Consider the following 15,059-nt stretch of genomic DNA (forward strand, 5'->3'; position numbering starts at 1 on the left):
GATTAATTTGTTTTCTTTTTCTTTTATTTAAAACAGGAGAGTTATATGAGGATGTGTAGAAGAAACCGATGTGAAACATCGAACTGATTGACTGTGATGTACATTCTGAGTGAGAGACAGAGACTTAAATGAGGCCTTAAATACAGGGACACTTAGCAGGAGTGATCGAATCTTCCTGTACTTTCCTGTTTTCACAGCATTCCTTTAAAGTTATAGTCATGCATGCACTTTTCTCTTTAGTTGTGGTTTATATATACACACACTAGCTATATATATTACTGTCACACTGTCTAAATTGTATTATAGTGCAACAACATCCAGTTTTATCTTTCTTTTTTTTCTTTCCATTTTATCTCATATTTTAGTAGGTTGATTCAATGAAGCAGCTTAAAAATTGATTCTGTACTGCGTGGTTACTTAAAGCTACGGCAGATGTATGGAAACGGACTTCATGTAATTAATAAGTTTTATGAGTTATTTCCTTTGGGTTTCATTGAATATGTATATTTTATGCCAAAGGAATGTAGATGAATCATATAGAAGATTTGAGCTTTATTGTGCAAGTATAACTTGCTTCCTTTAGTGGCAATTTTTTCCTGTTTTGCAATATAGCTACCTAAAACACTGTCTAGTCATGCAATAGATGTAGCAAAATGAAATTGTGGTTACATTTATATAGAAAATGAAAACTACTGGTACATATTATCAATATACCATACTACTTAATACCATACTACTTAATATAAACCAGCATTTTTGTTGACTTTATTTTGCAATGTACTGTTGACAGAGAATTAATAGACAGCAGGTACTGCCTATTAAGCCCTCACCATATGGCTATATATATATGTACAGGTACATATATATATACCCTTGAGGAAATGGTGACACTCCAGTGCATCGACTTAACTTTTCCAAACCAGTCTACCAGTATAACTATTACCTAATGGTCTTGAACAATAAAAGGGATGATGATGGATTAGTCTGTTTGCAACTTATACAATTGTTGTTTGTGAACTTTGCAAAGGTGGTTTATAGTACTATATAATAAGAGGACTTAATTGTGTGCTGGTATATATTGCACACAAATTCAATGACTTTGAATGACCTAACTAGTCCTGGTTCTTGAATCCTTTGTTATAGCAAGTTTGATGTGTTCATTCAGTAATATAAACAGCACTCAATAGTCCACCGTGATGCACTGGTGCAGATATTATCACATTAATTATATAACATGTAACATATGTGAAAATCACACATCTTGTTAATATTTTTTCTGTTCTTTATGAAAATACATTTAATGTAGGAACATTTATATACCTTTTCCAGATTTTTTTTTATTATTCTTTAGTTTATTACCGGTACATGTACTAAATACATGTATGTCTTTTTTAGGCTCAATACACAATGTATGTCTAGTAAAATGTGCTCAGCACATGCATGCAGTCTCTTTGTCATGTGTTAGTGTAATATGTTTAGCTCAATTTGTTGGTAAACTCTTATGGATTTATTTTTATTTATACATGTATACATGTAGATACACTAAGTGCACACACACAAAAAAGTGAATTGCAGTATAAGTACTGGTATAAGTTTCATTTTTTTTTTCAGAAAACCATCAATATTGTAAAACATATAATGGCCCTGCATGGTCTTCCTTTCTTATCACATGTACAATATTTATATAGTTTGTAACAAATCCTATTTATTTACTCAATTTTTGTTTTATGAATGACAATCTTTATGCTTTGTTCAACTTCTGTATTTTGGAGACAGCAATTTGATACTACTGCCAATGTTCTTGCTTTATAAAAATATATATATATAATACATATAGACCATACATTATTTTTTTATTTTTAACTTGAGATTGTATGTTAACTATGATTTGTTACAGAAAACAAAATTCTGCTATATAAATAAAATACTTAATAGAAGAAATGTATTGTGTTACCTTTTTATTCATTACAAATACAAACATAAAACAGAGATCAGACAAATCTTGCTGGGTTTTTAGTTAATTTTTGAAAGGATGGATGGTCTTGACTATATTGAGCTTTTCTACATATATACAGTATGTACTAAAACTCCTGGAAATGAAGAGGTGTATTCACATTTTATAGCTTAAAAATTTGGTTTTTTTTTTTCATTTGGGCATCAAAAATCATGCATCAAATTTTTCTTGGTGGGTCTGATAGATAACTTTATAATGTTCACCACCCAGCCTGTTTTATGGTAGAGGCACGTTCAGTAGAGCACAAGCACACTCCCAACATTTATACTGGAGGGATATGAAATTTGGGTGAGCACTCAAGTGCACCTGCTTTGCTGAGCAAGCATCGGGTGATAGAAATATTTAAATATTTCATCATTAAATGTGTACCGGTACATAACATTTTACTCTATAATAGCCGAGTTACATTTGATCCCGTTTTATTTTTGCCCTGAATACCTATTTTTTCCCAACTCCTGGATGTGAATTTCTCGAAGTCAATTGTGAGCATTTATATTTTTTTGTTTTATTCATAATTCATGAAGTAAATATTAGGAATATCTGTGTTTAGTTGATACAAATCAATCAAACTATGATTGATTGAAACCATAATGCAAAATTAATGCACATATCATTGGAAGGTCCCTTTTCCATCATCAAAACAGAGCAAGAAGAAATCACAATATTACACATGTACTGGGTCAGCATTCAGATATAACATAAAATTTCATCAATATTTTACTACTGATAGTAGTACATTGTACTAAAACATTTTTATTCTAAATGTATATTTTTTTCCAAAAAGCTTAGCCATTTTCGTGAACATTGCTTCCAATCAATCAGCACACATGTAATGAAAACTAGCACTGTACTTTTCATTATGATGTCAACAAAACTGTACTCTCTATAAACTGACCGTACAGATGTGGGTCATGACAATATGTTAAAATTTAGCCAAATTTAAATGGCTGGCTAAAAGACGAATGAGAAAATCAAGATCTTGAGTCACGCAGAGAACAACATTCATATTCCAGCTGGTGTTTCAGTTGTCGTGCAGTATGCGGTTGAAGGCATTGTAAGCACTGTCCAAATCAAACAGAATCTGTCGCACTTGGTTATCATCCAGTTCCTCCGAGGCAGACATCTCATCAAATATGTCCAACCTGTAACGGATGATTTACTGTTTAAGACTGATTGAAAGACGGGCGGCATGGGAAATTGCTTCTTATTGAAATTGTGGTTTTCTTGGGTGGGTGACTATTTCTATGTAACCCTCGCAGGTGTGCAATATTTATGTGAATTATGAATGATAAAAACTGCATGTATTGAAGAAATATAAAATTATATATGGTTCACGTAATTATTCAATGGAGCAAAGATGTAAATTGACCAGAAACTTACCATTTTTTTACTTTCTGAGTGCCTTCAAAGTCTCTGGGTAATATACTTAATCTGTTCATGGTTTCCATTAATTCTTTCAGATCAGGTTGAAGCTAAATAGAATAGAACATTAGGTTAGATTAGAATGTTCAATCTAGTAGACTTCAAGAGCACATATACATTAAAGAATACTCTTAGTACAATTTTTATGTACCTATTTAAATCCCTATAAAGTCAAATAACATGTTTAGCATAGCTAACATGTCATACAATGATTTCCCATCCAACCTAAGCTATCGGACAAAAAAAATAACATTAAGTTTCCATAATAACTTGCAACAATGATAATTCTTATCTTTGATAATTATTTTTTTATCAGATTAAATCATATTTAAAATACTTTCTTAGAAACTCATTCCAGATTCAAAGGAGTATATTTACATTCTACTGTGTTTTTCCATTAAATTCCGTGATGTTTAAATACCTCTAAATGCAACACCTATTCACTGCGTATGAATTTACGAGTAATTTACATAAGTAGTTCTCAAACAGTGATTCCTATGTTATCTGTTAAAAATGCATTGCATGAATGTTGTCAAAACACCATGTTTTATAATTATTCAACACAAAAGTTGACTTTATTGTTAAAAAAAACATTTCAAGAGTTATTTATCATGGATTATATTTTCATGCTCGTCGATCACATCTCAACAGTCTATGTGAAAACCAGTTTGAACCGGTTTTGCAAAACAGCTGTTCTTGCTGTTACTTACTCACTCCCTCCGTGATCTGCACTTTATATCGATTTATTTAAGTAAACAATTGATTTCTTCAGTAAGGGAATGTAAATATAAGCATTAAATGATTTATTTTTGACGTCGTCGTGTCAATAACTGCCGTCAGGTGAGCAAACAAATTATCATAACGCGCTAACGCGCGTTATTCAATTTGTCTGCTCACCTGACGGCAGTTATTGACACGACGACGTCAAAAATAAATCATTCAATGCTATAGTGATAGGTGTTTCTTGATATGATTGCTATTTTCAATGCTTTCAGTACTTTGATTTACTGGAGTCAAACAAGTAGTCATGAATAATCAAACCTTACCTTGTCCATAGCTCTGATTTCTAATCTTAGAGTGTCCATTACTGTGATAAACAGCTAAAAACGAAAAAAAAAATTAAAGCATATTAATTTTAGCAACTTACTCTAATGCACATCACATACTAGCATGTGAATGATAATGCCATGGGCTTCACATTCATATTGTTGACAGTGGCTGATTTAAGATAATCCATCATTTGAATTTAACATTTGATGAATTAATAACTTACGGACACAATATCTGCGATAGCTTTACTTGTGTTGCCTTGGCTAATCCCATCTTTGATTGTGATTGGTCGATCCTCCTTTATTCTTTCCAGAGCAGCAGAGCAGTCCAACTAAGGAAATAAAATTTGTAAAAATAATTCTGAATTTTTGCAAGTACTTACTTGAGTTCCTTTATCTAAGACACAATCCCCACCAGAAATAATTTATATCATATAAAGGATACATGTATATCTGCATTTAAAAAATGTTTAAACTCATAGACTGTATATACATGTAATAATATTCGATAAGTTTTCCATTTTGAAAAAAAATTACATCTAAAACACAATCTTTCATTACAATGTAATATTTACATTCCACGTATATTTTGCATGTAAAGCTACTGCAGATATAGCACCATAACACAGAGAGGGTACTAAAAGGTTAATTGACGAGTTTTAATTGTGACGTCACAAACGTTGAACGCTGATAAATACAACGTCACAAGCGAAAATCAAAGATCACGCTTGTGGCTGTTACAGTGGCTCTTCCATTAATTTAAACTTACCCATAGGATAGTACAGTAATTTTGATGTATATTTCGCATTTGCGTACAAGGCAACAATGTAAAAAAAATGTAAATATAAGCATTAAATCCTTATTTTTTGAAAGATATAGTCTCATAACTGCAACGGTGTGTGCAAACAAATTTTCAAAACGCGCTAACGCGCGTTATTCAATTTGTATGCACACACCGTTGCAGTTATGAGACTATATCTTTCAAAAAATAAGGATTCAATACTTAAATAACCACAAACTAATTATAAGAACAAAAAATTAAATAAAATGTAAATTTCACAAAAAACCAGTATTTTTTCCCATAAAAACTTTATTTAAAAACATATAAATACCCTGTATTTTTTCATGAATTGTTCTACTGTTGAAAAATCTCCCTGAACAAGTTTGAATGCTGCTTTATATTGCACCAAGAGCTTTGAGCATGCACCAGTGTACCTAAAAGTAAGAATCATGTGAAGCTCAATTCATAATGTCAATGATGTATTAAATGAAATGCTTTCTTTTAAATCTTTAACCAAATGAAATCAATTAGCTTTGATTGCAGTTGTTGTCTAAACATTTTGCAAACTCACTCTCTGGGCTGAACAGCATCTTTTATGTAGGCTTTCTCTAAACTCTGTAGTGTGTTTATCACAGCGTATAATTCAGCCATGTTGTCATATCTATAAACAAAAAACTCAATCAATAACTATGACATACAGCAAAAGGAAGACTTATTTTTATTCAATATTTCTGAATGAGTCATGTTCACTAAATTGCATGAACTAACCGCTACTCAGCTAGTGAACTTAATTTAACTCTAGCTGTATACCTATAGCTCCATGGTCTGAAAAAGTTGGAGGACCAGAGAGCTACAGTGCCATCCATTTCACCCCTGCGAATGTTATTGTCATTTAAATTTTAGACCACGTGGTTTTATTTGACCCTCTCAGTTTCGCAGTAAAAATCGTGCCTCGTGTTTATAGTCTATTTTAGAGAATCTAGGTACTTGTAGTCAAATATATTTACATTATCCAGTGTCTTTGCCTGTGATAACACTATGTATCGATTTTGTACTATATAACTCATAATACAAACGACGCCAAATCGAGGCGCCAGCGGGGTTTGTTTATTTATATTTAGATATTTAATCGTACGATGGCCTAAGATTATATAAGTAAAAGTAATAAGGAATCATTCTTCGAATATTACGAGGTGATAATTTCGGTCGGGGCGTGATCAAATCTATCATAAAGCCCTTCGGGCTTTATTGGATTTGATCACGCCCTGACCAAAATTATCACCTCATAATACTCAAAGAATGATTCCTTATTCCTTATATAAATTCTAGAGGTTTATTGATTTTAAACTTTATCTTCATTCATTGGGGGATAAAAAGTGTTCTAAAAATAAATGTGACAATACAAAAAATAGGTTTTTTTCTGCTGTTGCAACAATTAACATGCGTAGTAGAGATCCCCCCTAAGAATTAATTTTCAATCCGCGCCTGACCTAGTAATAACATCAATAGTGAAACAGACTGTACTATTTTATGCAGAATGTTGCTTGAAAATCGCTCGATACACTAAGTTTTTCTGCAAAACATTCACCCATTATTTTTTTTAAAAACATGGTATTGCACACCACAAGCATCAAACATGACTATGATTTAATTAAGCAACCCAATGTTTATATCATCAACTACTCTACACGTTGTTGAACACGAACGATAACTCTTTTCTGAATATCATCGTTTAATTTGAAAAACCGCTAGATGGTGAAATAAGACATACATCTTAAAAGATGTTGATGTTTTAATATAATTCAAAGTAGAATATGATATGAAAATCGACCAGTACTTACGTATTTTGAGATTATTATCCAAACACTTAAACTTCCGCTCGAAATTTCACAGGAACTAAACAAATCTCAGTTAAGTCTCGTGAACTTTCATTCGAGCACCTCTGGATTTATTACATACTTAGCAATGATAAAGAAAACATTCCGAACACATTCGCAGGTGTGCATTTAAAAGAAAGTATGTATTCAGTGCACACAAAAAAGTGTGCTGTTTCACAAATTATTTCTCTGTGTGTCTAAGCTGCCATCTCAATCAACATATCACCAACCTTGTTTTTCTAACATATTCTTTTACTACTTCCACAAAACAAGATATCTGTGAGCAAATGCTCACTAGTGATACCCCCGCTCTGATGTGAATATGCAAAATAAGCAAAGTCGACATTTAATAGAAAGCTGGCATCGGATTGGTACAAAAATATATCCCACAATATGGCATGCCTAAACAAATAGTGTGTTAAAATTTCAAGCATCTGCGATAAATAGCTGCTGAGAAATCTTTGAGGAAAATTTGTTTGAAAAATTTGGCTAAAAAAACAAAGTACTCATTTTACAGGAAGTTGATATCCGATTGGTACAAAAATATATCCAAAAATATGGCATGCCTTAACAAACACTGTGTAAAAATTTCATGCATCTGCGATAAATAGCTGCTGAGAAATCTTTGACGAAAGTTTGTTTGAAAATTTTGGCTAAAATAACAAAGTACTCATTAAACAGGAAGTTGACGTCCGATTGATACAAAAATATATCCCACAATATGGCATGCCAAAACAAATAGTGTCTTAAAATTTCAAGCATCTGCGATAAATAGTTGCTGAGAAATCTCTGACGGAAATTTGTTCGAAAATTTCGGCTACAAATAAACAAAGTACTCATTAAACAGGAAGTTGACGTCCGATTGGTACAAAAATATATCCCACGATAAAGCATGCCTATACAAATACTGTGTAAAAATTTCAAGCATCTGCGATAAATAGTTGCTGAGAAATCTTTGACGAAAATTTGTTTGAAAATTTTGGTTAAAAAATAAGCAAAGTCGTCATTTTAATTTGAAATGTACGGAGAAATAATTGGAAAAACAGCGCATATTTTTTGCCCCCAATATATTCCAAATACAATTTTTTTATACACTGTAGCTCTGTCACCCCCCCCCCCCCCCCCAAATTTTTTTTCAGCCCAGTGAGCTCCAGATTGGCAACTATTTTAACCCCAACCCCTTCCACTTTTTCCCTACAAACTCTAAATTTCTGCCAACTTGCCTCCAATTTCTGCCAACTTGTCCTGACACAAATATTAGCCCCTCCCACTTTATAACAATGAAGATTATGGTCAATAACCAACACTGTCATGTCTTCCCATTTGTGGCCACTTGTATTAAAATGTTCCCTGATGGGCTCCTTGACTTTTTTGGTCTTTATGGTAGAGCGGTGGTTATTGATCCTTCTGCGGAGGTCACCTGTTTCATCAACGTATTGCTTAGAGCAGACTTTGCAACTGATGAGATAGATGCAGTTGTCTGTGCGGCAATAAGTGTTGCCAAATATCTTGTAGATGCGACCCGTGATGGGACTTTTAAAACTGTTCGTGTTGGTGCTGTGTTTGCACAAAAGGCATCTGGCATCGGAACATGTTTTAAAACCACCATTTGGCAACGGGTTGTCTAATCTCGCCCTCACTACCATTTCTTTTAAGTTCCTCGGGCGTTTAAACGCATCCATTGGCGGATCCTTGAAAAGATCAGCCATTCTTTCATTAGTGTAAAGAATGGGCAGATTATTTCTAAGGATGCTGTTGAGGTTCGCAAGGGTGGGGTGATAGGTAGTGACAAGTGGAACCCTGCTTTTGTCTGTTTTCTCTTTGTATTGCAAAAGGGTTTTCCTGTCTTTTGTAATAATCTCATCAATTGCAGATTGCACTGTGTGGGCTTTATAGCCTCGCGATTACACAGATGGGATTTTAAATATTCTGCTCTCAGTTCTTCAAAGATTTCATTGGAAGAACAGATTCTTCTGATTCAGGTTGTTAATCCTTTAGGACTTCCTCTAAAAGTATGGGGAGGGTGGCAACTCAATAGCTTGAGATAGAGGTGAGAATCATTGGGTTTGGTATGGAAACTGAATTTTATTTCACCATCTTCCAAGGTTGATGTAGTATCCAAAAATACATTTTTGGAACTAGATTTGTCCACTGTGAATTTAATCGAATTGTGGAAGGAGTTGGCAAAGGTAATGAAGTCAATTTGAATTTAATAAAACATGTACTTACTTTTCTCTTTCTCTGGCAGACTTTGAAAGTTTCACTTCCTGTATGAAAATATAAAATCATATGAAAGCCTCCGAGATCTCTTTAGTGACATTATCAAAATATACAACAAGAATGTAATGCTTTCCTGCATTTAAGAATGCTTAAAGAAAGAACTTTTTTCTATGAATTATCTTCCATTGTATTCTACATGCATATGTAATGTGTAATATATGGTAACTGGTCTTACCTCATAAAGAACAGGATTATTAGAATCTACAAAAACCAAAAGAAATGGATTATGGTATTAACGTTTTAAAATTACGAAAATACATAGTAATAAGCTCTAAGTGATACAATGCACATGACTCACAAGCATGTGAAAAATGACAATTTTATTTTATTTATTTTTTAGTATTTACTATAGTATATACCTTCTTAGATTTTAACCATATAACAATAAATTTATCGTGTAACACGAAGACTTTCTTAGTGTCTTGAAATCAAATTACATAGTTTGATATCAACAGAGAAACTTAATTACCTGTTTGTCCCTGTGGGATCTGTGCAAACATTTTTTTCAGTTTTCTCTGTCACTTCACGGTTTACGTCATTTATAAATACATAGAGTGCGTTCGACTGCTTTACATTTTCATTCATAGTAGAGAAGTTCGTATTCTACTCATATATATATTTAAAAATTAAGTTATTTGATGAAATGCTGTATAATACATAATAATATAATATTGATTTTAAAAAACTATATTTATTTTTAAAAATACGACGAAAAATGAACATTCTTGACTGGTATTTTGAAATCAAGTACACCTTGGTGTATTTCAATCGGGTTCGGGTATCAGTTAGCCATTCCATCGAGACAGGAAGCAAAACAAAGAAGAAGAAAAAACAAGTCAACAAAAATTTCAGTGTGGTTTAAAGTTAAACAAGTTTTAGAGAAACAGCAATGGGAGGATCACAGAGTGTGTTCTCAGAGCAGGAATTGAGTGATTATCAGGTATGTTTTGGTTATACTGAACTCTCAATATAAGAAAGATTGAAAAGGGGGTCATAATTTTTGTTTAAAAATTCATGACAAGCTTGACCTTATGTTACTATTTTTAGCGAGATTGAATGAAAGTTCATATATATTTTTGTTTTCATATAAAACAATTCGTTGAGTTTTGATGTTTTAATTTTTTTCCATTGAAATAAGTTTTTAATATCATTGTTTTTATTTTAACAAATAAACAATTGCCCTATTGGGAAACAATGAGATTTTGAACATGTGTTGAAATACCTCATTTTTTTTTATCTTGATGAAGAATAAGTAATAAGATTGTGGTTGATAAAATTAAGGCATAAATGTACACATGATACATGGATACATGATACTATCAAAAAAATATTGATTGATCATGGTTTGGACAGGTTGCATTTTTTTATTGTTTCAAGAGTTGTGATCACGTGTATACCATGTTGTTCTATCATTTGCAGGAACTGACATACTTCACAAAGAAAGAAATACTACAGTATGTAATTGAAAATGAAATAGTTACACAGAACCTAAAATATTGTTAATCATCTAATCATTGCATAATCAAACTTCTGAAAGCATGTAGTGGCTGTTGCTTTTGTAGTGTATTCAAAAGATTCCAAACTTTGGATCCAGATTCTGTTGAGAGAGATAAGAATGCCAAGCTTAACAGAGAGACCATTCTCAAACTCCCAGAATTACAGGTATATATTTGTATGTAGGGTTTCCTCTGGATTTTTTATTCATTGGCAAATTCATTATTAAGGTTTATTTATTCTGCCGAAAAACAGTTCCGGTCATATTGAATATACATGCCAGGCATCACAGTAACTACAGATTTACTGAATTTATACTTTTTAAATGTACAGAAATCTCAGTTTCTGATAATATAAGAACTGAATTTACAAAAAAATGTTTATTTAATCATTTAATTTAATTCAAATATTCCAAAATTCCATGAAACCAAGATGATTTGAGCGATAATTTTTTTACTGTTTTTTTTTTTAGGTGAATCCATTCAATGATAGGATCACAACAGTCTTCTCATCGGCTGGTGATGGTTGCATGACATTTGAAGATTTCTTAGACATGATGTCTGTATTCAGTGACAATGCCCCCAAAAACGTCAAAGTGGAGTATGCTTTCAGAATTTATGGTAATGAATTCTTCTATGATCATTTCGGAAAACAATAAATTCTTTTTTAATATCATGGGATTTTAGGTAATTGTGAAATGATTGCACGCATACTCACTGGATTTCCCTTTTACATAGATTTTGATGAGGATGATGTCATCAGTGGCAAAGATCTAAGGGAGGTAATAAACAGACTCACAGGCGAACAAGCCCTTAATGATGAGGAGATGGAGCAACTCATCCAAAATGTAAGAAAACGTGGTAAAAACTTGACATAGATGACCTGCATTTGTCTGTCTGTGCATTTCTCTGTACTCTGCCTTGTATACAGATTTTTTTAAGGAAATGTTTTATTCATCTGGCTAAATTAATAGTGTTTAAAACACCAATGATGTGAATTCTTTTTTCCTCAGATTCTGGAAGAGGCTGATCTGGATGATGATGATTCCCTGTCCTTTGCAGAATTTGAACATGTTATTTCAAAAGCTCCTGATTTCATCAAGTAAGCATTATCTAGTATCAGATTTAAATGTAATCTAGCTTTGATGAAGAAAAGAAAATTGGAAGAGCTACAATATTGCAACTTCAAAAACCAATGGTCTACAGTCTGCTACTCTTAAAGTTACAATCTTCTCCTCTTCTCATGAAGAGAAGAGATAATTTACTAATTCATTGACAGAAATATATTTTGTTTGATATCTTTCATCTACATGTATATCTTGTTGGGTTTGCTATATAAAGGCTTTGATTGAAGCTTATTTATATTATTGTCATCCTGTACAACATTTGATTTGCTATTGGTACACATTCTGTATATTATTTGATACAAAAATTTAATGAATTTGATGCTCTGGTTTTGTTTCATTTTGGTATAATGTTTAAGCTACAAGCAGAGTTATCATAGTATGAACTGTACTAGCGTTATTTATAAAACATGGGGAAATACATGCAATAACAGCATGTTTGTGAAACTAAATGAAATAATGTTTTAAAATAAAGATCAGACATGTGTTGCTTTAAATTCAGATGAAAAGGCATCAGTCTCAGTCATCTAATAGAATAGGTATACTGATTTGTGGACACATTGTTTTGCAGTTCCTTCAGAATTCGGCTGTAGACATGGAGAATTGCCAGACAAGGGATCAAACCTGCTGCCTGTGATACACAAACTATTGCCACAAACACTTTTGTTACAGTCCCTCGTAGGTTGTGAATAGATATTTATGACTCTATTGTTACTATTTTACATGTTATTGTTCATAACTTTTTATATATAGCATCTCAGTTATTCTTCTGGTTCAATTTCTCTCATAGACTTTGTTGATTTTTTGTCATTTCTTCAAAGACCAATGAATTTCTCTCAGTGCAATCCATAATGAATTGGTATATGTATTTTATGACCAATTTCAGGGCACAGTTCATAAAACAAAATATTTAATGTTCAAATGTAATACATGTATCTCATTTGTTGATTTTTAGCTCTCTTTTTTAAATTTTATGCAATTGTATTCATAACATGTACCTAAAGGTATGACATCATTTACTATACATGTAGTCTATGTTTACTGAATTATTTTATGAATACATGTATAGAATAAACAATTAATGATGCAGAGCTGACATCTTCATAGGCATATGACTATTGCATGAGAAGCTTGTGTTAGATGTCTAGTTGCGGAACATATTATTTTACTCTTTATCCATTATTTCTCTATTGTTCATTTACTGTGTTCATGAATGTTTGTTTATCAAGAGTATTTTTATCACATTATATTTTTATTTCTAATGGTACTGGGTTTGTCATATTTCTTTATAAACTGTAAATCGCATATACATGTAACAATTTACCTAAGTCATGCTGGTATCCAAATAAATGTCATTTCCATCTTCACACTTTATTTTTTTTCAAAGCATGATCAAATATTGTAAAGTCCAGAAGGTTCAGACTAGTCTTTCTACTATTTCTAAATCAATTTGCGTAATGCATCTTAATGTAAACATTTCTTTTACTTAAAAATACAGCTTTGAATTAAGATAATTGTTAAGCCCATTGGTAAGTCTTATTTTTAAGTGTTTATTTTTAAAATAGATATACAGTACTGACCAGACCATACTTAACAGAAAGCAGACCTTGACCAAATCCCAGGTCTACTTTCTGTGTCTGTTCAGGGCCTGCTTTGGGTCTGCAATGGCGGACCTAGAGCTGATCTCAAGTAGACCCCATATTGAGCATAGAAAGCAGAGCTGATTCCAGAAGCAGACCCTTAAATGGCTACTGAAAAATGACCAAATATCTCTACATGTGTATTTTGAATATACAATGGAAGGGCTTACAGGCGGTAAGAAAAAAGCGAGTCTGTCTCACACCAGTGTGTAAAGCGGACCCCAAGAGGGGGCCCTGAGTACACCAATAGCAGACTCTGAGTGGACCCAGAGTATACCCAGAGCAGATGCAAATTTTGAAGAAGCAGACCCTGAGAAGGCACGAAGTAGACCTCAGGGGTCAGCTTTGATATTATGTTGTGTCAGGTCAATACTAGTACTATAAATAAAAATGTCGCTCATTAGTGTCTTGTTTTATACTTTTGACTTTGACAATAAGTAGATTACTGTAACCAACTTTAATTTGTGAACAAGAAATTTTTTCCTGAGCTTCGTCATGACTACTTCTCATTGGGACCAGTCCTCCAATGACTTTAGTAAAATATATTTCATGTAGTCTACATAATGTACATCTTGATGGTGAAAATTAGTCACTGCAATCCAGTTTAATCTCCAGTAAAGTGCAAAATAAAGTTGTCACAAATAAATACATGTACGTGGAAAGAAAAAATTAAACAGTGAATAAATTTTATTTTGTAAAAGCAGTATAAAAATCACATAAGGTGAGAACTTATCAATTCACACTTTTGTATTTCAACTGTCAGTCAGGCATAATTACTGTCACCAACCGCCAGAGAGCACTTCAATATAACCGTTATAAAACAACTCATTATCACCTCATGGGACCAATCAGTGGCTTCAATATAAGCGATATTTCAAAATATCCGATTTCATTATAACCGTTATATTAACTGGGGATTTATATTTATTTCAAAATAAGCGACTTCAGTTTAAGTGGAGTAGGCTGTAATTGTCTCCTCCTTCTGTGTAGCCTGCTCATGGACAATAACAACTACATTCATTCAGTGATATTTCGATATAATTATGATATCAAAATTTTTAAGATAAAAGATATTCAATTAATCACTTACAATATCAACTTTTTAAAAAATCATTAAATCAATAATGTCCCAACTTTCACATATGTACACATTCCATCGCAGTCACATTCACTCCTCAAAAAAGTTTGTCCATGGATTGTAGTCTCCTAAATTCGCACTCTAGGGGTGTATTCGTTTGGTGGATTGGAGAGCTGCAAGAGTAATCCTAATTTGCTCGTTTGCAGTATGGAGATATCCTATATCTCTATTGTCTACTTTCCAAATAGCACTGCAGGTAGACAATGGAGATCTGCTGGAGATATTCAGGTCCAAATCTGGA

At 32.6% G+C, this 15,059-nt stretch overlaps 3 protein-coding genes across 7 annotated transcripts in view; 2 read left to right on the forward strand and 1 right to left on the reverse strand.

Moving 5' to 3' along the window:
* The window catches only part of LOC105331421 (FYN-binding protein 1), a 35,213-nt gene extending 33,597 nt beyond the window's left edge, over positions 1-1,616 (forward strand). For all 5 annotated transcript variants that reach the window (XM_034456645.2, XM_034456649.2, XM_034456652.2 and 2 more), the window contains one exon: positions 37-1,616. In XM_034456645.2, the coding sequence (XP_034312536.2) occupies positions 37-49 (13 nt within the window). In that variant the 3' untranslated portion in view covers positions 50-1,616. The remainder of the gene's footprint in view (positions 1-36) is intronic.
* On the reverse strand, positions 1,365-10,015 carry LOC105331420 (vacuolar protein sorting-associated protein 28 homolog). The gene is made up of 9 exons (XM_011433592.4): positions 9,893-10,015; positions 9,599-9,624; positions 9,373-9,410; positions 5,838-5,927; positions 5,598-5,700; positions 4,710-4,817; positions 4,483-4,536; positions 3,395-3,486; positions 1,365-3,156 (listed from the first exon to the last, which is right to left on the reverse strand). Exons 1-9 carry the CDS (start codon positions 9,921-9,923, stop codon positions 3,036-3,038), a joined length of 663 nt encoding a protein of 220 aa, XP_011431894.1. The 5' UTR covers positions 9,924-10,015; the 3' UTR covers positions 1,365-3,035.
* A 184-nt stretch (positions 10,016-10,199) lies between these two features.
* On the forward strand, positions 10,200-13,407 carry LOC105331416 (calcium and integrin-binding protein 1). The gene is made up of 7 exons (XM_011433589.4): positions 10,200-10,363; positions 10,843-10,877; positions 10,986-11,085; positions 11,390-11,537; positions 11,655-11,764; positions 11,930-12,018; positions 12,612-13,407. Exons 1-7 carry the CDS (start codon positions 10,313-10,315, stop codon positions 12,631-12,633), a joined length of 555 nt encoding a protein of 184 aa, XP_011431891.2. The 5' UTR covers positions 10,200-10,312; the 3' UTR covers positions 12,634-13,407.
* Positions 13,408-15,059: the final 1,652 nt, after the last annotated feature.

Source organism: Magallana gigas, chromosome 7 (genome assembly GCF_963853765.1).
Source record: "Magallana gigas chromosome 7, xbMagGiga1.1, whole genome shotgun sequence".
Lineage (NCBI taxonomy): Eukaryota > Metazoa > Mollusca > Bivalvia > Ostreida > Ostreidae > Magallana > Magallana gigas.